Source organism: Lepidochelys kempii, chromosome 13, assembly GCF_965140285.1.
Source record: "Lepidochelys kempii isolate rLepKem1 chromosome 13, rLepKem1.hap1, whole genome shotgun sequence".
Taxonomy (NCBI): Eukaryota; Metazoa; Chordata; order Testudines; family Cheloniidae; genus Lepidochelys; species Lepidochelys kempii.
In genome coordinates, this window is record NC_136392.1 from 5554609 (window position 1) to 5581810 (window position 27202).

At 43.1% G+C, this 27202-nt stretch overlaps 1 protein-coding gene across 7 annotated transcripts; it reads left to right on the top strand.

The window, feature by feature from the left end:
* The first annotated feature begins 682 nt into the window (after positions 1–682).
* On the top strand, positions 683–27202 carry LOC140896907 (uncharacterized). Of its 7 annotated transcripts, none has more exons than XR_012154636.2 (9): positions 683–893; positions 5559–5748; positions 5843–5902; positions 6181–6525; positions 7377–7452; positions 8017–8103; positions 8284–13787; positions 26371–26458; positions 26759–27202. XR_012154636.2 is itself a non-coding variant. In XM_073309003.2 (7 exons), the coding sequence occupies exons 2-7, from the start codon at positions 5574–5576 to the stop codon at positions 8729–8731; spliced, it is 1191 nt and encodes a 396-aa protein (XP_073165104.1). In that variant the 5' UTR covers positions 683–893; positions 5559–5573; the 3' UTR covers positions 8732–15118. The 7 variants fall into 7 exon arrangements, 1 of the variants encoding a protein (XP_073165104.1); XR_012154640.2 differs by having other exon boundaries at positions 26856–27202; XR_012154635.2 differs by having other exon boundaries at positions 26371–27202.

A 27202-nucleotide genomic window follows, 5' to 3' on the forward strand; every position in this document is an offset into this window, starting at 1 on the left:
CCGAGAATAACACAATTACTCAGCCAAGCCAAGCACAACCTGGAGCCCGAGCTTTGAAGGACTGTGAAAATAAATCAATTTGTTTTTCAAGTTTGCAAGGGCATTGATTCCTCAACCATAGGCCTGTAGGTGTTGTTGTTTTCCTTACATGGCAGGTTACTATGTAACCCAATCAGATGACTGAGAGGAATCTCAGCTAGGGAAGGATTCGGCAGCAGGAATAGAAGGAAATGCATAATCAGACTTGTGCGGTGTTTTTGAAAGAGAGTTACTAGCTGCCAAGCTCTTTTCTTTTGTGTGCAAGTTCCTTTTATTCCCCACAACCAGAAGGCTGCAGGCATATTAATGCTCTCCCTCCTCTTCTCGTTTCCAAAGGGCCTGGAGAATGTTTTCTTATAAGTGCAGAAACGGGCCGTGTACATGCAGGTTTGCGAGCCTCTTCTTCTTCCCTCTCGGGGAGAAAAGAATCCTGACTCCCTTACTCACTGTGCAAGCATGAATTAACCAGGAATGTTCGAGAATTATGCCTGAATAATTCATGAACCTGAATTAATCATGTATTTTCATGAATTATTCATGAATAACTCATGGAAATGCAAGGTTTATTCATGCTCCAAAAAACCCAAGGCTTTTTCCTCTCCTTTTCTGCTCACTCTTCGTGTAAGAAACAGACTGACAGAGGCTAAAGAAAGAAGGGGGGGGGGGGAATATTTGTTTTACAGTGTGGGGCTCCTTATCCAGACAACAGAAACCTGGCAAGGACTTGTGGTGAGGGGACACACACACAAGGCAAAAGAATTTTACGATCACCTTCTCTTCTGCAGCAGGCAGCTGAGAGCTGGATAGACAGGAGACATTTTGCAAGACTCTGCAACTGAAGCAGTGCTAACCAGGCAAGGACTGAGATCTATTGTTATCAGGATTTGATCTCTCTCTCTCTTTCTCTCTCTCTCTTGCTCTTTCTCTTTGTCTATGTGGATTGTTCATTTAGTTGTATTCTTTAAAATGAAATAAAAATTAGGAGAGCAAGTGGGGCTGGAGGGGACAAGAGCCGCTTCTGAAGATTAGTGAAAAGGAAAACATCTTTTAAAAGTTCCTTTTCAGGCTGGAGTTGTTAGTTGCTTGGATCATTAGCTGCGGTAAAACAGATCTGGAAACCTATTTGTTAATTTAAGGGATGGTGAAGTCACAGCTGTGCATTCATCCCAACCGGTAGCTTAGTCTCTTTGTAACCTTTTGTGGTCTAAAGAGCAGGGTTATCTGCAGCCTAGTGCTGTAAAGCTCTAAGGCTGTACAGCGATAGCAGACCGGGGCTTGGAGACAAGCCAATTAACACAAGATAAAATATTATACCATATTAAAAACTCATTGACACGGCCTAGCCGAGGGAGTGGAATTGGAACGAATCAGGGGCTAGTATTTACTAGAAGGGCAGCTATTGTACATAAGACTCGGAAAGTTAGTTGCTTTTGCAAGCAAACTCCTTTTGAGAATGGGTGGAAGATGAAACAATTCTCCAAGAAGAAAAGGAGGACTTGTGGCACCTTAGAGACCTTAAGTGATCACTCTGGTTACAGTCTGTATGGTAACACCCATTGTTTCATGTTCTCTATGTATATAAATCTCCCCACTGTATTTTCTACTGTATGCATCCGATGAAGTGAGCTGTCGCTCACGAAAGCTTATGTTCAAATAAATGAGTTAGTCTCTAAGGTGCCACAAGTCCTCCTGTTCTTTTTGCGAATACAGACTAACACGGCTGCTACTCTGAATTCTCCAAGAATGATTCAGCGCCCAGAGTGAATGGGATCAATGTGGATGGGGCAGGAAACACCAAGCCTTTAATCGGGGGAGGGTGGTGGTGGTCATGAAACCAGAGGAAACCAGTTTGGATTGGGTGAGGTCTGACCTATGCATTTTGTTTGCTCCCTTCTCCCTCTTGTTCTGTGCTGTAACAAGTCTTTGCTCCCGTGTGTAAATGCTCTGGGTTATCCTCTGTCTCCAATAAACCTGTCTGGTGTCTGCCATAGATTTTTACCACCAGACAGTGGGGCTTACCTTCCTCCCCTTGTGCTCCTGTTCAAACAAATGGGTGTGTTTCTGGAGGACAGTACTGCTGAGTGTCATTGAGGCCATCAGAATCTTTGTGAGCTTGTTAAAGGCTTCCTATATCCAGGGACCATGCAATGCAATAATGCCTGGAACAAAAACAGCCCAACTTTCCATTTCAGGGCGTAACCCAGACTCCCCCACCGTTCCATTTTTCTGTGTGATCAGAGTCACCAGCAGGGCCTTGGGCTCCCCTCGTGTTTCCTGTATTGTTCTGTAAGCTCCCATTTGGAGGATGTCCACAGGCCAGCGGTGCAACACCACTGCTTCAGCTCTGTACATGCTCCTCCCCTTGTGCCAGTTACTCCTGGGGCACCTATTGTGTTGCAGCGATCCAAGCCAGAGTACCAGGCACCACGGTGAAATGCCGTTAATAATTCTAATACTGGAGAGGAAGGATGACCTTGAGGTTAAGGAGCTGAACTGGCCCTCAGGACGTCTGGCTTCAAATCCCAGCTCCACCATACATTCCTGTGTGACCACTGGCAAGTCACTTAATCTCTCTTTGGTTCACATTCTCATCTTTTAAGTCATATAATCATTGAAGTGTAGGACTGGAAGGGACCTCAATAGTTCATCTAGTCCAGCCCCCTGCACTCAAGGCAGGACTATGCAACAACTAGACCATTTCTGACAGGTGTTTGTCTAACTGGTTCTTAAATACCTCCCATGGAGATTCCACAACCTCACTGGACAGTTTGTTCAAGTTGTCCAACCTAAACCTCCCTTGCTGCAATGTAAGCCCATTGCTTCTTGTCCTATCCTCGGAGGTTAACAAGAATAATTTTCACCCTCCTCTTTGTAACCTTTTATGTACTGGCAAAGTGTTATCATGTCTCCCTTCAGTCTTCTCTTCTCCAGACTAACAAGCCAGTTTTTTCAATCTTTCCTCATAGGTCATGATTTCTAGACCTTTAATCATTTTTGTTGCTCTCCTTTGGACTTACTCCAATTTGTCCACATCTTTCCTGAAATGTGGCACCCAGAACTGGACACAATATTCCAGTTGAGGCCTAATCAGCGTGGAGTAGAGCGTGTCTTGCTTTCAACACTCCTGCTAATACATCCCAGAAGGATGTTTGCTTTTTTTGCAACAGCGTTATACTGTTGACTCACATTTAGCTTGTGATCCACTATGACCCCCAGATCCCTTTCCACAGTACTCCTTCCTAGGCAGTCATTTCCCATTTTTATGTGTGCAGTTGATTGTTCCTTCCTAAGTGGAGTACTTTGCAGATTGTCCTCTTTGTCTGCCCTGTCAGTTTTGTTTGTAAGCTCTTCAGAGCAGGACTGACTCATGTTAGGTGTTTGTACAGCTCCTAACACAATGGGACCCTGATTCAGGCCTCTAGGTGCTACTGTAATACAAATAATAATAACAATGGATGTCCACTTACACTGGAAACTAACTTGTGCAGTTCCAGTTGTAAAGGAAAGACTACATAACATTTTAACAGGGAGTATTCTAAGCAAATTTAAGAGAAAACAGTCACCCGTTTTAAATAGAGTAGAATGACTTTGAGGTTCTAGTCCATGAAGTGTGTGGTCCTTTGGCAGAAAGAAGTTTAGCACAATTCCTGCTGTGTGCACAGATGACAGAATTTGCAAGCTAAAGAAGAGCATGGAGCGATGGTTTTGGGCCTATAAATTCTCTCATCGGCAGGCAAGTTTTAACGTGACCAACACTTTCCACTCTGCCTGTGGAGGAGTTCATACAGAGTTGGCTTTCTTTGTGGAAAAGCCACACCCACATTTTCTCCAGCGTGCTTAAAAAGAGATCAAGTCGTGCAATAATACTAGTATTCCTATAGAGAGTCTTTCATTCATGCATCTTAAAGCACTTTACAATGGAGGGCAGTGTCATTATTCCTATTTGACCGATGGGGAAACTGAGGTACAGAGATCGGAAGGACTTATTCAAGCTCATCCAGCAGGCCAGTGATCGAATAGAACTCAAATCTCCTGTCTCCTAGTTCATGGCTAGCCACTGGGCCACATGGTCTTTTCACTGACCACCTAGCCTGGCTGGTCACAAGAGAACTTCTTTCAAAGTAACTTTTGATTTTTGGAAGAGGGCGGTGCGTGGCTTGGGCTGTCTGTGCCCAAAGTGTGCTGAGTGCTGGGTAGGGGGACTGGGCGCTTTCCATGCAGTGCTGTCACCGCCTGTGCAAATGACCAGTGACATGTCCGAATTTTCCTTTGCAGTTGTCATGAGAGCGGATACGCCACCCGGGCATGCAAACCAGGCACACAAAAGTGCATGCACTTTCCTGAAATTCTGGGTTTGAAGGAATTAATTGGCTCCCCCCCACCAAAGAACTTAGCTTTCAAATGTTGTTTGCAGTATGGCTCTCACTCGGCTGGGGTAGAACATGCCTTCAGACCATAATATTCTCATTCCTAGGTTATTTTGGTTTAGTCCGAACGGTCTATTGGTTTTGTGCTGCCTTTCAAGTACAGTGGGTCTGAGTCTCAGCAGATGGGAAATTGCCATGATTCCATTGAAGTCTGATGCTGTATAAAATTCTCTGCATTGACAAATAGCTCTCACTGCTCCGGCCAGCCCTGGATGGCTTGAGACGATATAGGTCATTGTTGGAACTGCAGTTTCTCTTTTAAAAAAATACCAAACAACAACAATGACATCCCCGCAGGTCTGTACCTGTAGTCCCCTCAGTGAGCAATCTCCAGGAGAAAACTGGAAGAGTTCAGTACAAACGACGCCGAGAATCAGGGGAACAGCAGAAAGGAGGGAAGGGAATTTGTTGCAGGGGCAAGTGTTCCACGTGCTACTCTCATTGTCAATACAAATTCCCAGGTAGGGTTTGTTTCTGTGCTGCTCCTGATCACAGCGGGCAGCGTTTTGGCATGCTTCTGTACTGCAAGGTGATCCCAGCATTGCCAGATTACAAATACCAGTGCAAAAACGATCTGCTGTCAGGAACTGGAGAGTGGTTACAGACACTCTGGCCTGGTTATTTTTGTAATTCTAGTGATTTGTAGGCATTATCAGAGCACTCACCACTACAGCAGCTGAGCTCCCAGTTAACCTGATTATTTCCAGGACAACCATGCTGTTAGCATTATTTTTGCCCTGAAGCAAGTCCTTGAATAGATGTACAATATTTGAATTTACTCCTTTTAATGAACGACCATAAGCTGCTGATAAACACGCCGCATTCATCAGACATTAAAAAGACATCATAATAACACTGTAAGCAAGCACTTCACTGAGGCTAAACACACTATTCACAGTGAATAATAGACAAGACTTTCAAAGATGGGTGTACCTAAATCTGAAATTAGGCACCCAAATGAGAGGCCTGATCTCCAAAAGTTCTAGGCAATCAGCAGTTTCCTCTGCATCCCTAATAATTAAAGTGGGTGTGCTCTGGAACATAGGTGAAATACCCCTGGCATGGATTCTTGTTCCTTATCTTCTCTTCTAGGTGGTGCTGGTCCAAATGGCTGCCAAGCTTTACGTTCTAATCAGCTGGCCAGACGGCAGCCGTGTGATCAACATCGAAAACATCAAAGAACCCCGAAAGCCATTTCATCTGTATGCGGTGGGTGAGCAGGTGCTAGCCCGCTGCCCTGGCTTCAGTGGTCTGTATTGGGGGGTCGTGGAAGGCATAAGCGGTAAGTGATCATTATCCATCCTAGACTTATGCCTCTTGGGAGCAGCCTCTAGAAACAAGTGAAATGAACATTGAAAACCCTTTTCTTCCAACAGAGCATAAAGATATCTTAGAGAAAAGGCTGCAGGAAAATAGACAACTCTTTGAGAAGCTAAGTAAGTGTGGGGTTTTGCACAGGAGGATTAATATTCAGCAGGCAGTGTATTTCTGGAGGAAAGTAATTCAATATTGTAACCTTATACCCCGGTGCATTTTTCTTTAATGGATGGATCATAAATATATCCTTATCCCATGCCTAATGAACCATCCGACAGCGTCCATGTGGCAAGGACTGAGAACACTGCTGTGGGCAGTAGGGCTCTAGCGGTGTAATGTTGCAATATATGTCATTGTGGTATTGCCATTTACCATACATGCCCCATGTTGCTTTCAGAAGAAGAACCAGCAGTGCACAGTGGGCTGCCATCCCAAACTAAAAAATCAAGGAAGACTTTTCCAAAATGGATGCCAGGAAGCTCCTTTCGCAAATACAACGATGACAGGAGCGTCTACGTCAAACCGCTGGTCAGGGATGAAGACGCAGGGCTCGAGAATGATGCTGCCGTCTCTTCTGTCTTAAAGGAGAGGCGCATCCTGACTAGCACGACTAGATCCCACTGCACCATGTCAGCACCTTATCACTCTTCCACGGCCTTCAAATCACCATCTCCGTTCTTGACCCTGGCTGTGCCTGGCACATCCCAGAATGAAGAAGCAAGGCCTGGTACAGCTACCAGAGGTAAACCAGCTGGGATTATTGTCTGTGAATGAGTCGAATGTTTTATTTTATTCCACGCTTGGCTATTTTTAACTTTTAATGTTGGTGTTAGTGAAAAGTGTCAGAGGGGCTCTGAATTCCTGTTTCTCTGCAGTGTGGGCTGCAGACCAATGCACATGTATTTTCCCTGGGAGTGAGAACTGTAATGGTGAGAGTTGAGTTCTTTCCATCCTTGGTGTCTGTTCTCCAGTGGGGCTGCTCACCAAGGTGACAACTCTGTGGTAGTGGCTTTTGTGTGATCCAAAGCACGCTGAGATCACCAGCTCTTTTCTCATATGCTCACAATTCTTTCCACACAAGCCAGTGAAGCACACTCCTAATATAATTTATTTGTTTAATTAATTGTAAAGTACCCAAAAGTGTGCTGACCTGAACATCTGACCTGTTTCAGGTTTACCTATCAATTCATCCATATACACATACTAAAACTCCCTGAAAGTAACCATCTTGTTTTCTGTGTGTTTGCCATTTGTGCAAATGACTACACTAGTGTCCATAGACTTTTTCACCTTCATGATCCATGTTCCCCCCGTCCAGTTTCTTCACTGATGGCACTGTGCCTTGCTAAGGATATTGTGGTTGAATTACAACTATATATTGTGATGAAGGTTTTTCTTTCTGCCTGTAACAAAACTCCAACAGTTCAAGCCAAAGACAGCATGTTTGAGCCATGCTGTTGGGAACATCATGCTGTTGGGAACTTGGGAACATCAAACAGAAGTACTTAGATGAACATGCTCTGGAGACCAAGGTATCCAGGTGATGACAATTTCACATCTGTCTTTTGCTTCCTGCTCCGACCCTCTTTCTAGAGTACATCACCCTGACAATGAAAAGGAAGTCAGATGGCATTCTAGCTAAGTGTCAGCAGCACATCCATACCAACAGGTAATATTCCCATAAGCCGTAAGGACAATGAAGGTTTCAAAGTGCCTCTCATAGTCTCCACTTCTGGTTCACTAGCTGTGGTTCCATTTCCTGATGCTGCTTGCTTCATATAGATTGGTTTGTCCTGCCTTGTTGACACAACTTTGAGGACAAAGGGGAGTTCCAGGGGATCTGGGGCAATTGAGGAGAGCTGCCTATTCCGACCACAAAGGATCCATGAAGGACAAAGTCGAAATTGAGGCAGCTCTTCCTGCCCTCCACATAGAGCCAGAAACTGCCCTCAGTTATACCAGTGTAAATCCAGAATAACTCAGTTGAAGTCATAGTTAGGGCCTGAATTTCCACTGCCCTGTCCCTTATGTAATCATTTAAGTGTCAACCAAACCATGAATGGCAGTATTCTGTATTACAAGATATCTACCTCGTTTACTTGGGATGCCACATGATATTGGAGTTGGCTGGGTTTTCACAAAATGCTGTGTTGTACACTTTAGACCACAGAGCACTTACGAAATAAATATGAACCATCTTCCATTGCTTGTTGGTCTGTTTGTTTTTTTCTAGCTGTGATGAACCAAAGACTGAAGGTTCCCCAGAAACAGATGATTTTGAGGTAGTTCAGAAAGATTTTGGCCCTGGTGAAATGGAAAGGTAATTAATGAAAAGTGAAGGTGCAGGTCTGCTCTTCCCAGCCCAGTTTTTCAGACTCAGGTAGCTTGGGTATTCCGTGGGCAATGCACGCTGAACTGACATGTCACACCCATTGCTAGCTGAAGGAGAATGGCGCTTTGTGACAGGCATGCATGTTATATGCTTTATTTTATTTTCTAGGACCGAGAAGATTGAGCAACTGGAGAGAATCATAGTAGATCTTCACCAAGAGATTCTCTCCCTGAAACGGAAGGTGCAGCGGCTGGAATCACTGTCCTTTCAGGAAGAACCCCACAGGCAGCAATGCGAGGTGGTGGAACTCTTTAATGGATACACGAAAGAGCAGCTGAAAGAGGCCATCCGATTCGACCAGAAAATCAGCACTGCCTGCAAAACACTACTCTACAAGCTGTTCACGTCCGACTATATACAGAGCCACTCCATCACAGGAAGGAGAGGGAACACCTTTCGGGAGGCTAAGCCCATGATGGATGAGCGGTGCATCAAAATCATTAGGGTGTTACTGAAGCAGAAGTTTGGGGACCACCTGAGTGACACAGTAATCACTGAGAAAATCCAAAATGTGCAGAAAGCACTCAGGCAGAAATTTAAGACCGAATGTCTCTGAGCAGCATGTGATTCGATATCTCATTTCCTGGGCAGTGCCAGAAACTAGAATACAATGCATTGAGCAGCCTTTCCAAAAAGTTGCTTTACCTTTGTTGTTTTGCTGATTCAGCCCCTGGATTAGTTGTGAAAGCTTTTGGTGAAATATCTGCTAGAAACAACACAAAATATCTGTGGCTAAGAGTCTGTCGGCATGCACACAGTGGGAGATTTTCACCCAGAATTTTCCAAGTCTGACGTCATTTTACAAACCCCAGTTTCGCAAATCATGCAAAGGAGTCAATGTTTTTGTTCCATTTATAATGGACAACTTTGGGGTGGGAGGGGGGAAGACTTGGAGATTTCAATTAAAGAAGCCCCCAGAAATTTGAATGGGTAATCAAATCTGATTCCAACTATTCATAACACCTTGGGTCTGAAAAGTGATGCTGAAAATCTCACAAGAAGTAGGTTTTAAACACCCAAACTTTAGGATGCTTGTTCCAGACTGACATGGTCAGCCTTCTGCAGTTCCTCCTGTCAGACAGCTAGTATTTCAGATCCAGCTCAAATGAAGCTATAACCTATTTGCAGACTCACAGACACCAACTTTAACCTTTTCACTAGTCCCTATTTCCTCACTTCCTCTTGGGTTACTGCAGTGGTAAATAAGGTGGAGAGGGAAGGGTCAGAGGGACGCAAGCCACCACTCACTGAAAGGGCATGGTGAGACACTTTCCACTTATCTCTCTCGTAACACGCAAGGCAGTAAGATGTAGATGCCACATACAGCCTTGTAGAGGGTTAGAACCAAAAATGTCACCTCTCGGGGCAATGAGTGTAACCTGAATAAAAGCAATACATGTGAATTGCACATGGAACTTAAAGGGCTCTGGGCCCACCTGATCCTCACATGGGAATTGCATCCCTTTCCTCATTCAAACTTGCTTCTCTCCTCTCAGCTGCAGCCCTCAGCTTCTGCCAAGGATAGAACAAAATGAATCCCTTTGATGCCAGATGAGTGTGTCTGAGAATTTCCTCTGATGACAGAATGAGAGAGCTCCATAAAACATTAACAGAAGGAAATGATAGCTAGTGGGGTTTTTGTTGTGGTGGTTGCTTGCTTTTATTTTTAATGTTCCTAATGCAGCTGTGTGGAAGAAGTGGTTAAAATTCATCCGAACTATCACAAATCTACCCAACAATAAAAGCTCAAAGCTGCTCGCTCACCCACTTAAATTACTCTTTTTCTTTTGATCTTTCAGAAAACAGATTTTTCTACTCAGATATTGAACAATTCAGCAGCAACAGTGTAAGAGGGAGAGAAACTTGGCTCTCTATAGCTGTCCTCTCCTTTAGGAGTCAAAAACATTACAAACACAGTCACTATTATTATTATTTTATTATTTATTTCAATTACCATAGCGCTTGGGAACCCTAGTCATGGACCAGAACCCCACTGTACTATGTATAAGCACAGAAAAAAAGGCAGGCCCTGCCTCAAGGAGCTTACAGTCAAAGTCCCCATAAAAGAATAAAACAACACCCCAGCATAGGGATGTCCAGCAGCAGAGCTGTCCAGAGAACAGAAATTCCAGTTCACAGAAGATTTGGAAAGTTCAACATTTGTTTTCATTCCAATGAGCAACGAAACCCAAAATTCTCCATGAAAGAAAATTTTGAAAAAAAAAAACATTTTATCTCAACAATAATCTATAATGTAATACAAAATAAAAAATTCTGAAGCCAAAAATCATTTTGAAAGGAAAAATCAAAACTGTCCCTTTTCAGAACTTTTTCTTCCTGATATTTTTCTCCAAAATGAAACTTTGGCAAAACCGACAGGATTTCGCAAAATATTTCCATGTAATTGAAACTGAATTTCTCAAAGGAAAATGGTTTTGTCACAGTTTTTCAGACCAGCTTTACCCAGCAATATTTGGCAGTAACGCCTGATTGCTGGAGCTACGTTGAATAGTCTAGTCAGTAACAGAGGAGGTTCTATCACCTCGTCCAACGCAGCCATCTCTGCACAACACCATACATTAAAAATACATTATTACAGCTTGTCTATTCTTTGTGTAGATCTCATCCTCAGCATCACATGAATTTGTTCTTATTATCAATGACAAGACCTATGCAATTAGGGACAAATGTTCTGCCAGTTTCCAAAAATATGTCCACAAAAGGTCAAATTGGTTAGTCTGAGTCATCCCTCTACAATGGTTTAGAACATGGAGCTCGCTCATAAACCAGGGCTCCATTTCAGAGTGGTTCAGTTTCCTGATAGAGGCTTTGCTTTTGGTTGACATCACTGTTCTGTGAAAAGTCCCAAGAAATTTTTCATGATAATTGATCAGGGCGAAGATTTTGAAAGGCACAGATGGGAGATGGGAGGCTCAACTGCCCTTGTGCCTTTGAAAACTTTCCCCCAGGATGTCACTTAGAAGTTTCCTCAGAAAGATGGTGTCTTCAGCAACACAGTGTCTCTTAACACTTTCGTGATCGGTAGTAATGATTCAAGTAGAAAAGTGCTGCCATGTTGGTGACCAGCACCACCTCCTAGTCAATTGGGCTTTTCTCCACAGTATTCCACGAATGGTCTATCTTAGCCCTAGAAGCTTACTTACCCGGAGCTTATCAGACCATGTGCCAAGGTGCAGCCTTGAAAGCCAGGCAGCAAATATTGTTTATGGAAATACTTTTTCTTTCCTCCCATACTGAGCCCCTTATCCTGATTAATGAGGGGGTGATGCAGAACCAGAGCACGTTGTTAATTTTTTTTTAAAGGACATGTTTCTAGCCACCAAAGGCCCCTGTAACAAGTTAATCCCAATCTGCTTCAGGGGAAACAGATGTGCTGTGTGACCTTTCAGCGCAAAAGGTCACGCGGCCGATTCCTTTGAGGTAAACTTCGTGTCTGATATGTTCCCTGATGGTCAGCAAACACGCGCGGAAAATGGCAGCCATTTCAGCCTCCTCCCGCCTATGCACAGCCCACCAAGTCACTCATGAGAGAATGTTCAAATGGTTCCCTATCAGCAAATAAAAGGTGTCCTTATTCGCTCTCACTCCTTTGAGAAATGGCTCCTGCGGCAGAGCGGAGAAGGAAGACACAAGTGGCATTTAGTTAAGTGCCAGTTCATTTGGAGGGTATTCTCAAAGGCATTCAGGATTGCTGAGATAATTGGACACACTCACAGACAGGTGAGCCTACAGGATGAGAGCAGCAGACGATGAAAACTGCAGTTATCTCACCAAAGGTCACTCCGGCAGCTTGATACCTTGTCAGAGACCGTCACGTCACGCCGAGTGGCGTCATCTTTTAGTGCTCCCAGGGTTGGAGGAATAGAGGAGGAGGAGGCTGTATGTCAGAGCTACTTCAAGGAGGGATGTTCAAAGCCTTCCAAAGCCTACGTCCCTCCCCACTTCTCAAAAACCCTCAACTGAATTATGTTCACCTTCCACTTTAACAGCAACATCAGAGTTAAAGTGAGTGTCTGGACGGGACTTTTGCTAATACACGGAATACTTTAATCCATAATCTCAGATAAGACATAACTACTTAACAGGGCTCTTAGTGACTCTGGGTTCAGAAAAGTTAGAATTGTAGTGAAAGAGAAAGGCCAAACGCGGAATGGATTTAGGGGAGTTTTGTCATTCAGTCAAAAGCAAGGAGGTACAGGCCCTTCCTTCTCATTAGGACTGGGAGAAATTATTGGCCAAAACTTTTTCAGTGAAAAATGCAGATTTGGATTGACCAAACCAAAGTGCTTCAATTGGGGGCGGGGGAATCTGAAAAAATCCAAACATTTCATTTTGACATTTTTTCAATGAAATGTTTCATACTTCCGCTTTTAAATGATTTTTTTTAAATGTCCTTCAATTTTATTTAAAAGTTTTTTGAAAAGATCAAAATGGAAACAAAATATTTTTGACCCCAAATCAATTTTTTCTTTACTTTTCAGTTCGCTGAAGCATTTGGAAAATTTTTTATTACGGCTGAGCTGGCAACAGTTCTGCACACAGTTCTACTCCTCGTGCAACCTCCAGAATTAAACCGATACCTCAGAATCTTGATCTTCCTCCTCCCTTAGAGAAACCATGAGACAAATCCAAAGGTCATTGTCTTCAAACCAGTTCAGACTGAAATGTGGGGTAATTGTCAGTTAACTATGAGCCTTGTGGGAAATTACGTTCTCATGCTTGCTAAAGTTCAGATTCCAGCTGTGAAACACTGAAGTGGATATGATTAGAATGCCCTGGTGTTCAGGAACTGGGACCCTGTGGCATTTTTTGGATGATAAGACACTTTCTGACAATTACCAGGACTCTTGACCGTTTTGATGCATCATTTCTCTGCAGATTTTTTTTCCCTTTCATGCCTCCCTTCCCCTTGTCTTCCCCTGGGCCAGCGAGTTGGCCTCTGGAAAAGAATGGGCACAGATTGGACAGCAAGTTCTAGCAAGAGGGGCTGCCAAAGGAGAGAGGTGTCTTTGAATACATTGGACAACCCTCTCATCTGCCTATGAGCAGCTGTTCAAATAAGAAAAAGGCAAGTGGCCTGGTGATCAGCGCTGATTTAATGCTGTATGTCCTTTTTCATCTTTATTTAAGCATTTGAATATGTTATAATGTTAGATTTAGGTTTAAGTTTCATTGTAATACTTTTTGGGGGGAGGGGGTTGTGCGTTGGCCTAAGGCTAAATTGCCATTCATAAACATTGCTTTGCTTCTCACCTACCAGCTTAGAAAATCTAATTTATATAAGCATGATCTCTGAAACGGGGACTAACTAATAGCCGGGAGGGATTTTAGGTCACAGTAATGCTATTAGTTAGATACAATCTCTGGAACAGCAATCAGAGCCTCTTTCTAGCTGTAATGTTTTTATATGTTTCCGATTTTCAGGAATGACACAGCATTAGACCGCACTTATTTCTTGTTCAATGCCATTTTTTAAGGCCTGCATGCACAGTGGAGAGGAAGCCTAATCTAGGGGCCAGCACACTGGACTCAGGGTCCAGAAACCTGGGTTCTCTTCCCAGCTCTGCCACTCACCTACTGTGAGACCTTGGGTGAGTCACTGCCTCTCGCTATGTCTCTGCTTCGGATCCCATCCCTTTGTCTGTTTACAATGTGACCTCTCTGGGGCAGCGACTGTCTATTACTGTGCCTTTGTCCAGCCCCAGAACAATGGGGCCCTGATTCCTGATCTCCAGGTGCTACCATAATAGAAATAATAATAATATAATAACCCAGTACTCTTTGTTTTTGGAGCAGCAGCCCATGTATTTGTGGTGCTCCGCAAGGCAATCCCAGATGGCCTGCAGAGCTTAGACCATACAGCATCGATCTGTCTTTGAGCCTGGGCATTTTAGTTGTTACAGATTTCAGAGACTCTTTTGACTTAAAGAAAATCAACAAAGCCCAACTACGCTGGCTTGTCTCTTTCCTTGTCGTGTGTTCCTTTGGTGTAAATTCAGCAGTAATCAGACTGGTAGACAGTGCCAAAAGTGACGGCAGAGCAAACACACAGAAGGGCTGGATCACATAACAGATGCAATTTGAAAAGTTAGAACAGTGTGGGCCACTGGCAAGAAGTGAGGGAATTGGTGGTGAGGGGCATAAAGACGCCACATGGGGAGAAATGAAACTTACAAAATAAGAGGGACATACCCAAGCACTAAATCCAGTTTGTTTTAATACTTTCTTCCCAATTTTGTCCATGTGACTCTTTCAGGTAACCAAAACCTGTAGCTGCCGCAGAGAAAATGCAGGTTTAGGACTGGGAGTGGGGATATTCAGGAATGGGTCTCAAGGTCTGAGAGCTCAAGATTTCAGAATAGGAAACAGTCTAAGAATCACAATCACACAGTAACTATGCAAACCCATCAGCATACATACTGGTTTGGAGCACCCACGGGATTTTCTGTACTCTGTTTAAGGGAGACTATGCTTTGCAACTCTAGGGGCTCATAACAAACATTTATCACTTTGCCTTTCAGCGTTTGTGCTCTTTGAAACCCACGGACCATCGCACATTGCTTTAATGAAATCATTTAAAATGTAGCTTATGCTCTTCCCCAGTTCTTTATCCATTCTATCCAGCCAATGGTATTAGGCTGCTTTTATGCAAATTCCATGAAGCCGATGAATCCTTCTGCTGGTACAAGTTGCTAAAGGCATTTGCACAAACCTCAGCTCTGTCAGAACTAAAGGCACAATAGACAGCTAAAGTTTCTCATGCTGTCAAACAGTAATTCTTTATTTGATGCCTATAACGATTTCTTTGTTTTAATAAATCTGTCTCTCTCATAACAATATAAAATATTCAATATCAATGTAAGAAAGGGAGAAAAATTATATACATACATATATATGTATTACAAATACACACAAATTATATATTGACAATATCTGTTTTTTACCTTCTTGCATTGGTGTTCAAAATGTATATTACATATGTGTGTGTGTGTTGTATTGTCCATATACATACCTGCAATTATATATAATTTCAAATAATTTGTTTCTAAAATCTTTTGTGACTATGCTTTGGCAATACTTATTAATCATGCATACTTTTTTATAAATATTTCTCTGACTATAGTATATAATTATGTTGATAATATCTGTCTATCTATCTACTTCTCTTTCCATCTAGAGAGGGAAGTAGGATTGGGGAAGTTAGCAACTATAATATATACATTATTATAGAACTTAAATTAAATATAGTACCAGCCCTCTGTGTGCAGAACACACTAAGGAAATAAAAGGCACTTTGGCCTTTAATAACATCGGGATATGAATGGTCTGATAATGGCAATATGAATTATATTCACAAACTCAGACACATGCAAAATGAAAAAGAATGAATTCTATTATAGAATGACTGTTATCCTTCCTCTATTCAGCAGCCTATCCCAACATATCATAAAGGCTTTATAACCAGATGGCATGTTTTGATGGAAATTGGAGCTTTGTATGTTTCCTGTGGAAGCAGGAATAGTTGATTAGCATATTGAAAAGCATTTCAAGCACTGTGGGTGAAATTCTGGCCTCACTGAAGTCAATAGAACTTTTGTCATTGACTTCTCTGGAATCAGGATTTCACTCCATAGGTTCTCTGTTTCCTGCTGTAAGGCTGCTGAAGTCAGTAGAAATGCACCAGAGATTAATTTGGTCCCATGGCCCACTTCTGAATTCCTTTTATACTGAGCATTTCCATAGGCCTCAATGGGGATTTGAGGAATGCAGTGAATATAGGGTAGGTCCCAATATATAGAAACAAAAAGAAGTTTAGCATTAGTAGCATAAGAATGAAATCCGGTGTGTATAATGGGAAGAAACCCTGCTGAGTTCAGACTTGATGCATCAAGGTTCTTAAACATGCGCCGAGCTATAAACGTTGATTTCAGTGGAACTTCTCATATGCTTAAAATTAAGCATGTGCTTAAGTGAATTGCTGAATCAGAACCTTATTCAGGTCATCCTAAACAAGAGGCAATAAAATCTTTATAACATCTTTAAACCATCTCTTTATACATTAATTTGAATTCTGTACCTATCCCATTTGATCCATTATGCTGGAGCTAGTCACAACAGCATAGTTAAGGCTGCATGTTATGTGTATGTGTATTAATAACTTTTTCCTAATTTTTCTCTCCTTTGGGGCTCTAATATGGGATGGGAGACACAAATTAATTGGTAACAAGGCATCATTATTTCTTTCTTTCAAAAGTCTCCAATGTTCTTGTATAAACAATGCATCACCAGCAGTGTTTGCACATCTCTTAGCTTGTCTACAGTGTCAGCTCACATTTTGGTCACTTAGGAAACACTTTATTTTCATAATGTTTTATTGGGTAATTTTTTGTTGAGAACTGGGAATTAGCTGCAATAATGAGAGCTGCATGCCTGATTTAATACCTAGGAATTAGCACTCTACATAGCATATTACTGCATGAGGCTTGGTTACTTATTGTTTCTCTTAAAGATAAACAGTATTATTGACTGCTGTTACTTATGCAGTAAAAGAGAGGATGTCAGATATACAAGAGAAGAGACTACAGCAGGATAGAGGGAATAGAGCTATGGGTTATAGTTAGGATTCACTATTATACTATCCAAGAGCTAGGTTTTGATAATAAATAATAATTAATAGTAGTATCATGCCGAAAGGCACCTCACAGACCATATAGTTAGATAAGTTCCCACTGCCCCCCATTAGTTTACTATCTACATATTGCAGTTCTAAAAATTATCCTGTAAATGAAAGAATCAATCATTTCTGATGCACAAAGATACAGGTAAGATCATAGAACTCTTTGGGCAAGCTTCATACCAGGTATAACTCCAATGACTTCACTGGAGATAAATTTGACTAATTGTCCATTATGGCTTAAATCAGGATTTGAACCTCCATCTTCAGTGGGAAGTGAGCATATTATCACAAAGCAGTGGCCCTTTTTTATATAAAGAACAAATTGTCCCTTTAAAATACTGTACATTGGAAGAGGTAAGGCACTCATTGAGCCTGCACTCTTGCGCTGGCATGTTCTCACACCAGAAGGGCAGGAACAGTTGGAAGCAGAAGCACGAGAAACCCATTTCCACCACTCTTCCCTTCCACTCAAATTTCATCTCAGTGTAGCAGCACATTTACACCCAAATACCATGCTTAGCAACAGGTCCCTGAACAGCATGTTGTGGGGATTACTTCCCTTCCAATGGAGGTGATCAGAGATTTGCAGAGATCTATTTTTCTTGATCCTGGAGTTTTCTCCAACCTCACAAATCATGATCTACTGTGTACAGAAATGGTGCTGTCTCAGTGTTTGAATATGCTTTTAATGAAGTGCTATGGAATGGAGAAGTCTTGTTAATCCTGATCAGCAGGGGCTCTATCCAATGCTCACTGAAGTCATTAAACCCACTGACTTTAACAGGCATTGGACCAATAATTGAAAGGCCTAAATTTCCACTGTTAACCATCTTATCTCGTAGCTTTTAACATTTCTGTGAGTGGTTCAAAGGTGCTGCTTTATAACCACCATGCTATAGAAACCCCCTTCAAGAACTAGAAGCCCGTTTCATTTCTTGAAAGGTCAATAGAGCAACTAACTTGAAAACACCCACCAAGAGATCTTGCAAAAACTTTCCTCGGAAATGAATCTTTTTCATTCTTCTCCTGAGCACAACAAAAGGAGAAGTATTGCAGGCTTATTTCTCACTGCTCGCTGTCCATTTGCACTGACCATTTCCTCATTCCCTCTCGAATGAAGCCAAAGGGGTGTTGGAGCTACTGCCTTTCACTCCAGCTCCTCAGTGCTGTTTCCTCTGTTGACTTGGCTGTCAGCTGAAGACACAAATGTCATTATCGTCTAAGGAGACCCCTGGCTTTTAGGGGGAAACAATAACTAAATCATTTTACTGGGACTTGTTTTGAAAGAAGAACTTTTACAGCAAGTAGGGCTGGCTCTTAAACCCATTAATTCATACTTTCATAATACACACTGCTTGGGTTAAGAGCATCTCTTTTCTGGGAAGAAAACTTCCCAGTGAGAACCAGGAACAGCAGGGAATTAAGTAGCACCAGTTTCTGATTTCTGAGGCAGGCTCCAAAGGCTCGGGTTTTATCGTATGCTCTTTGGGGCACTACCTGTGTGTAAAAGCTTTTAGGGCCAGATTTACAAAAGTATTTAGATGTCTTAAAATTCAGACAGGCACCTGGTGGGATTTTCAGATGCCCCAAAGCAGGTTACGCACCTAACTCTCATTGATGGCAATGGTCCCTAGTGCAGTTTTGGACACCATGCAGTTAAATAATTAAATAATAACAACAGTCATTAGTATTCTGCTGCAGATCCTGGCTGTCTGATTTGCCCGTTGTTTTTTTCGGGATGGCATTGGTCAGAGCTTCCCTCAGACCCCCTGCTTGCAACATAAATACTGTAACTGGTTGGCTGGCTATGAAAATGGAAGGAGGAATAATTTACTACTCATGCCCCCTGTTCATCCAGGAACAGTGTTAAATGCAGCATGTATCTCAAAAGATTCAGTAGCTGTCAGAGAGCTGAAACCTCATGCTGGTTTCAGATCTATCATCTATCTGGGGGCCTGTCTGCATGGCCCCACAGTTTGGTCTATGGCAGTGTAAATGGCAGCACACACTAGCTGAAACAGGACACATTAATGTAAACTAGGTGCCTTTTAGTTTGTGCTCACAGGGCCTACATGGAGCAGTTACAGAGCAGCACCCTAGTGCGTGTTGCAATTTACACACCCGTAATCTGAACTGCGGGGCTGTGCAGACATATGCCCTAGGTTTCATCAAGGTTTTACAAGGGTCACTGTGATGGGGTATGTAGGCCCCACCGGGCAGTGGACACTAAAGAGTTAATGAAGAGAACAATCCCTCACTGCAGCTAAATGGCTGGTTAGTGACAGCTGGGATAAAAAGCTGCAACCCAGCCAGAGCAGAGTGGGCACTGGAAAGGCTGAGAGCCGCTGAGGAGCTCCACAGCACCGGATAGGAAAAAGCTAGCCAGCGAGGCCAGTTTCCTGGCAGAAGGATTCAGGGAAAGTTGCCAGACAGCAGATACTTGCAGAAGCCATAGGTCGGAAGCAGCCCTGGGAGGGGGGCAGCAGGAGACCTAAGCACCCCCTCCTTGACTGCCTATAGAGCCCCTGGGCTGGGACCCAGAGGGGAGGGCGGGCCTCCGTCCCCCACCTTGAAGGAGGGCAAAGACTGCCAAAGCCCCAGATTGGGGCTGTTTGTCCTAACTCCGGCTATTGAACTTTATTCCCGGCCCTGTTTTGACTTTCTTTTGTCCCTTCCCTGATGAAGAAGGGACAGGAAGATGACCCCGGGAACAGCGAATGGAGGCCCATCACAGGGCCACTAGGACCTTGGGGTGAGACCCTTTACTGCCCCAAAAGGGCTGACTCAAACAACCCAGCCGGAGGGCTGGAGCCTTAAAGAGACTCCAAGTTCTATAGGCCACCTTGTCCCAAGCAAAGGGAAACTGGGGTCAGACTATTAAACGCTCAGCCACAAGGGGGTGCATTGAAGGATCAGAAGCCCGACTAGGGTCATCCATCATTGTGGTATCTGAGTACCCTGCTCTCTGGAAAACAAACTAAAGGCCAGGTTCTCAGCTGGTATAAATCGGTGTCACTCAGCTGAAGTCAATGAAGCTATGATGATTTACAGCATCAGAGAGTCTGTCCCTGACAGTGCCCACAGTAATAATGGACAGATGAGATGCAAACTCAACATTTTTCATCTGATTTCTAGTACATCACATTGTGTGGCCCTCCTTGGGTACCAGTGAGGGGGAGAGAGGTTTCCCCTTCCACATCCTCCGCCCCTCAAACCGAGGTGGGGCAGTGATTGCTGCTGCTCCTCCAGCCTCCACCAAACACCAAATTGCCCTGGTCTGTTCATTTCCTCTGGGGCACCTGGCATTGGCCACTGTCAGAAGATAGGATACTGGGCTAGATGGACCTTTGGTCTGACCCAGTATAGCCACTCTTATGTTCCGAACAACAAGGAGGGCAACAGACTAAAGGGGGAAACACCCCTTCTTACCTCCTAGGAACCTCCTGACTCCCACTGGCCCGGAATGTGCCCATGCGTCTGGAGAGTCGAGGTGATGGGGGAAGAGGTCAGAGCGTGAGCCAGAAGCGACTGGAAATTACTGCAGCGGTACCTCCTGACGTGTGTCGTCCTGTCAAGACTTGTACCCTGGTGACTCATTGTTTTGGCGAAGACATTGCGACGGGGTGTCAGGAAGTCCCGCTGCAAGTGTTCTGTGGCTCTCTGCTCTGGAGATTCAGTGAGGAAACCACTCTCAAGGCTGATGGCCCTTAGAGACTATTATTGGGAGCTCTCTTCAGAACTCAGACCATTCTCATTAGTGCTGGTTGACATATTCCTTGCAGATGCCTGTTTGCTGGTAATCAATCAGAGCTTTGTAAAAGGACTTTTTATGTGCAAGTATTTGCCAAAGAATGTGTATGAGCAACTTTCAGCCTATAGGGTGTTAGAGACAGTGTCTCTTTGCCGTTTGTTATTCCAGGGGTGGGCTTAGTCACCTAAGGCACACGGTATTGTTTCTATTCCCAGTTTTGATGACTGAAACTAGAGGGAAAGGAGTGACAGAGAGAGAATAACAAATAATGAATATTCTTGTTTGCAGACAAATACAGGTGTTTTTGTGTAAAACCGAATCATTCACTAGACAGCCTGTGAAGGAAAGCCTGTGCTCAGAAATGCTCGTGAACAGCAAAGAAGAGATCTAGATATGGCCAGGCTGAACCAACCATTCAGAATTGGAACACAATGTTCATGTGCATGATTTTTGCAGTATTTGAGCAGCTCTAATTCTCATATGATCTGATCCAAAGCTTAGTGAAGTCAATGGGCCTCTCTCTCTCTCTCTCTCTCTCTCTCTCTCTCTCTCTCTCTCTCTCTCTCTCTCTCTCTCCACTCTGCCTGTCTTAGCTATTTCCTAAGCCTTAGCTCCACGTATTTACGTTCTTTGCACACAGCCAATCAAGCCTAGAACAATGTCTGAGCTCTGGAAACTCTGCATGAGATTTTGAAAAACACTCATCACATTGGGTTGAACGTTGACTTCAGTGTGAGCCCAGTTAGCCCATTGATTTCAGTGGGAGCAAGTTTAGGCTAACAGGGAGCACTTTTTGGAAATCCCACCCTCTGTAGTCAGTATTTTACTTCTTCAGCTACTTGAACTTGCCTGAGTTTGATTCCCGCAACGGTAAAGGCAATTCAAAGACAGAGAAGCCACCCACTCCTCCCCCTGCAAAAACCCAAAGGTGCTTGCCTTATAAATGCAGACGAGTACTCCATGACAAATGGCCTGCCAAGCAGGATTAGATGTACATCATGCTGATTTTGGGGGGGGAAAAAGCCATTAATTCTGTTTAGAAAAAGTCATCCCGTGGAGGAGCTTCCAGGTACAAGGAGATTATCCCGACGTTTCCTATTAAAATTCAATGCCTAACAGTGGCAGCTCCCAAGAATTAGCTAGAGAATAACTTATGCTTCACTGTATTGCTTAGTCCTGAGGGCGTGCATGCCAGAAACTTTTAAAGGAACAAATAAAGGAAAGTTCAGCCCTCGACACATGCCCTGTTTGAATCTATGTTGCCTGATTATTAAAAATAAGAAACAGCCCTAGGCTAAGCATGATGTCAGTAGGGAGTGGGAGATCACTATTAGCTCTTCAGCTTCCTACCTCTTTTATGAATAATTACACTGAGAACTTGGTTAGGCTAGAATGGCCAGTTGAAATATACCTGGGGACTGAAAATGGGTTATCTTTCTTCATGCTGAAAACTGGAAGGAAAGAAAGAATTTATGAAGCCCTTGAACTCCCAGTCACCCCACGATAAGCACATACAGGGTCTGGTCCTGCATCATTGAAATCCATAAAAAGAACAGGAGTCCTTGTGCACCTTAGAGACTAACAAATGTATTAGAGCATAAGCTTTCGTGGGCTACATCTTCATCAGATGCATAGAATGGAACATATAGTAAGAAGTTATATATATACATACAGAGAAGGTGGAAGTTGCCATTCAAACTGTAAGAGGCTAATTAATTAAGATGAGCTACTGTCAGTAGGAGAAAAAAACTTTTGTAGTGATAATCAAGACGGCCCATTTAGACAGTTGTCAAGAAGGTGTGAGGATACTTAACTTCAGGAAATAGATTCAATATGTGTAATGACCCAACCACTCCCAAGTTAATGGTATCTAGTTTGCATATTAATTCAAGCTCAGCAGTTTCTCATTGGAGTCTGGTTTTGAAGCTTTTCTGTTGCAAAATTGCCACCCTTAAGTCTTTTACTGAGTGGCCAGAGAGGTTGAAGTGTTCTCCTATCGGTTTTTGAATGTTCTGATTCCTGATGTCTGATTTGTGTCCATTTATTCTTTTGCGTAGAGACTGTCGGTTTGGCCAATGTACAAGGCAGAGGGGCATTGCTGGCACAGGATGGCATATATCACATTGGTAGATGTGCAGGTGAACGAGCTTCTGATAGTGTGGCTGATGTGATTAGGCCTGAGGATGGTGTCCCCTGAATAGATATGTGGACACAGTTGGCAACGGGGTTTTGTTGCAAGGATAGGTTCTTGGATTAGTGGTTCTGTTGTGTGGTGTGTGGTTGCTGGAGAGTATTTGCTTCAGGTTGGGGGGCTGTCTGTAAGCAAGGACTGGCCTGTCTCCCAAGATCTGTGAGAGTGAGGGATCGTCCTTCAGGATAGGTTGTAGATCCTTGATGATGCGCTGGAGAGGTTTTAGTTGGGGGCTGAAGGTGACGGCTAGTGGTGTTCTGTTATTTTCTTTGTTAGGCCTGTCCTGTAGTAGGTGACTTCTGGGTACTCTTCTGGCTCTGTCAATCTGTTTCTTCACTTCAGCAGGTGGGTACTGTAGTTTTAAGAATGCTTGATAGAGATCTTGTAGGTGTTTGTCTCTGTCTGAGGGGTTGGAGCAAATGCGGTTGTATCGTAGAGCTTGGCTGTAGACAATGGATCGTGTGGTATGTCCTGGATGGAAGCTGGAGGCATGTCGGTAAGTAAAGCAGTCGGTAGGTTTCCGTTATAGGGTGGTGTTTATGTGACCATCGCTTATTAGAAAAGTAGTGTCCAGGAAATGGACCGCTTGTGTGGATTGGTCTAGATTGACGTTGATGGTGGGATGGAAATTGTTGAAATCATGGTGGAATTCCTCAAGGGCTTCTTTTCCATGGGTCCGGATGATGAAGAGGTCACCAATGTAGCACAAGTAGAGTAGGCGATTAGGGGTCGAGAGCTGAGGAAGCGTTGTTCTAAATCAGCCATAAAAATGTTGACACACTGTGGGGCCATGCGGGTACCCATGGCAGTGCCGCTGATCTGAACGTATACATTGTCCCCAAATGTGAAATAGTTATGGGTGAGGACAAAGTCACAAAATTCAGCCACCAAGTTTGCCTTGACATTATCGGGAATACTGTTCCTGATGGCTTGTAGTCCATCTTTGTGTGGAATGTTGGTGTGGAGGGCTTCTACATTCATAGTGGCCAGGATGGTGTTTTCTGGAAGATCACCGATGGATTGTAGTTTCCTCAGGAAGTCAGTGGTGTCTCGAAGATAGCTGGGAGTGCTGGTAGCATAGGGCCTGAAGAGAGAGCCCACATAGCCAGACAATCCTGCTGTCAGGGTGCCAATGCCTGAGACGATGGGGCGTCCAGGATTTCCAGGTTTATGGATCTTGGGTAGCAAACAGAATACCCCTGGTCGGGGTTCTAGGCATGTGTCTGCACAGATCTGTTCCTGTGCTTTTTCAGTGAGTTTTGTGATTATTTCCATGTGAGTTTTGCTGATTATCATCAGTCAGTGCACACTCAGGCCTGCAGAACCTCCAAACAATCAGGAGACCCTGCTGAGATTGTTTTTCATTTCATGGATTTTCCACTTGGAAAATATATTGTCAGAAAAATACAGTCTTGATCTTTCCAGATGGCAAAATAAAAGAGCCCCTGTGACATTTCAGCATCAGTCACTCATTTTAAAATCCTCTGGTGGTTAAAAAAATGCCAGTGGGCCAAGTTTGTGGGGTGCGGTTACAGGGGTGTGAATGGCACGAGCTGGGCCCAGTGGACCTTCCTACATTTGCATTTTATCTTCTCCAAATAATCCTGCTGTTCATCCAGTTGAAAACAGAGGTCGTGGCTTTTTTCTGCTTTGCAGTTCTCCTGATTTAGTGACACATACCAAAAAAAAAAAAAAAAAAAATCAGGGAGGTTTCTGCTTCTCTCCCCCCAGCCAGTTGGAGAAGGAGCCGTAGGGGTTTTTTTTCTGTTTTTTTTTTTTTTTTTTTTAAGTCTCTGGATCATTTTTAGAGCGAGAAATGAAACCATAGCCACTACTAAAGACGCAAACGTACATGCTTACTCCACTGTTTGAGTGATTGCAATCCAAAGAACTACAGAATCCACACCAGTGTTTGAATAGCAGTTCTCATGGGCTGGGACAGCACAGTGGACAGCATAGGAAATGGACAGTTTCATCAGAGTAATTTGTTTACATGTTGCGTTCCCCGCGTCTGCATCTGTTTGTGTTCTTAATAATTATTATACAGTCCCTAGCGTGTATATAGCGATTTTCATCATTAGATCTCAAAGCTAATGGAGATTGTGAATAGAGCTGGGTGAATTTTTCAACCAAAACTTTTTTCTGTGAAAAAGAAAGATTCAGCAATGCTCAAAGATTTTGTAAATTTGTGTCAATTTCACCAGACTGTTTCCGTCAACCTGCCCAAAACGCAGTTCCAAAAAAAACCCCAAAGTTTTATTTTGACATTTTCTGAATGAAACACTTGGATTTTTTCAATTTGAAATGACTTGTATTTTGAAATTTCCTTTAATTTTTTAAGTAAAAGAAAAAAAGCTTGACATTGAAATGAGATGTTACAGGTAGCAAGATGATAGAGGGGAGGGATAGCTCGGTGGTTTGAGCATTGGCCTGCTAAACCCAGGGTTGTGAGCTCAATCCTTGAGGGGGCCTTTTAGGGATCTGGGGCAAAAATAAGGGACAGTACTTGGTCCTGCTGTGAAGGGAGGGGACTGGACTCGATGACCCTTCAAGGTCTCTTTCAGTTCTATGAGATAGGTATATCTCCATATTATTATATATATACATTCGATCCAAAACAAAGTGGTTCTTGACTTTTCAATTCACCAAACAGATTTTAAAAATTCCTTTTCTGTTTTACCCAAAATAATTTTGAAAAATCAGACTTGCCAGTGAACCAAAAAATCCATTATTCACCCAGTTCTAAGGGTCAGGGATTGTCTTTATCTTTGTACAGAATCCAGCACAATGGTGCCTCTGTCCTCACTGCAGGCTCCTGACTGGAGTATTATTAAATAGTAATAGAAGCAGTAAAGCAATTTCTGCTATGGGATCTTAATAACCTAAAGGGTTAAGGGCTGTGAAGCCAGATCTGATGTCATTTGGCATCGCTCTGTTTAATTCAATAGAGCTATGGCGATTAAAGCTTGTGTCCCTGTGTGTGCCTTGTTTTACCTCTAGCATGTGCGGTCCCAGGGGAATGTACCATCTGCTGTGTACTGTCTGGTAAAAATACCCAGGAATATTTAGCTATTTGTTAATTGAAATCCACCCTGTGTTCTCAGGAAGCAGCTATGTTGGAAGGGAAGACTACTCCTTTAAGGCCACATTCTGCCTAAATTTTGACAAATAGTGCAATGGGAGTGAGATGCCTAAATACCTTGGAAGCCCTGGACCAAAGACTGTACGGTCTAAAGTCAGGGAACACCTGCCCTTGGGGGATCCTTTCTAAACTATATCAAGTCCCCCTGAAAAATGGATGGATCAGTTCCGGTTAGCAAAAACCTGTTATAATTTGCTGAAAGCAAATGACCTTTTTAACTGTTAAAAGAAAAGGAGTACTTGTGGCACCTTAGAGTACATCCGATGAAGTGAGCTGTAACTCACGAAAGCTTACGCTCAAAAAAATTTGTTAGTCTCTAAGGTGCCACAAGTACTCCTTTTCTTTTTGCGAATACAGACTAACACGGCTGCTACTCTGAAACCTCTTTTTAACTGTTGTAAATATTAACTCAGGATGACTGATCTCAGCTGTGACATGCACCACCTCAGCGGACAAGAGGGACCAAGTGATCTGGAAATGATTGACTTTCTTCATCTTTTTGTAAGTGTATGCATGGGGGGAGAATGTTATCAGAACTGAGAAATCTACCTTTTGTATATTATTGATTCATAATTGTGACAGTCTGTACCATTATGTTCACCACTTTTACAAGACTATGATAAATTTTGTACAAAGTATGCCTTGTGAGGTATCATTTGAAAAGTCATAATCTGCTGAATATCATTATCCTGTTGAAATATGCATAGCAACAGTATATGTGAAGTTATAAGATTCTACTGTATGATGGTTACTGAAATATGCTGTAATTCTGGGTAACACTCACAAAACAGTTTTTCACAGATAAAGACCCTCTGGCTCCAGCCAGGTGTTAAAGGGCTATCACCTGCTTAAGCAGCTATTCTCAAGAAGTAAACAAGAAATTTACATTTTATCACAGAGATGGTTCAAACCTCCTGTCCACAAGAGACTGCTTGTCATCAGCATCCCAGCTGGGGATAATCGAAGAAGGGAGAGGGGTATAAGAATAAGAGACAGTGGTCTCTAACTCACCTCTCCTCCTCCCATCTCTCTTCTCATGACATCAGTGAATGCCTGAAAGACACTGAACTAAGAGGGAGGGGCCCCAGGCTGAAAGCGGATGCAGCCCGTGAAATTTACTGCAGTGTCTGGTGAGGAAAACCTTCTGTTATTGTTAAGTTAGCCATTAGCTTGCGATTATTTTCTTTTGTAACCAATGCTGACTTTTATGCATCGTCACTTGTACTCACGTAAAATCTACCTTTC

Bases quoted from the DNA above. Each gene is read 5' to 3' on its own strand.
- LOC140896907 (XM_073309003.2), top strand. From the start codon at position 5,574: ATGGCTGCCAAGCTTTACGTTCTAATCAGCTGGCCAGACGGCAGCCGT. The intron at 6,526-7,376 runs GTAAACCAGCTG...CCCTCTTTCTAG, and splicing joins GCCTGGTACAGCTACCAGAG to AGTACATCACCCTGACAATG. The intron at 7,453-8,016 runs GTAATATTCCCA...GTTTTTTTCTAG, and splicing joins CAGCACATCCATACCAACAG to CTGTGATGAACCAAAGACTG.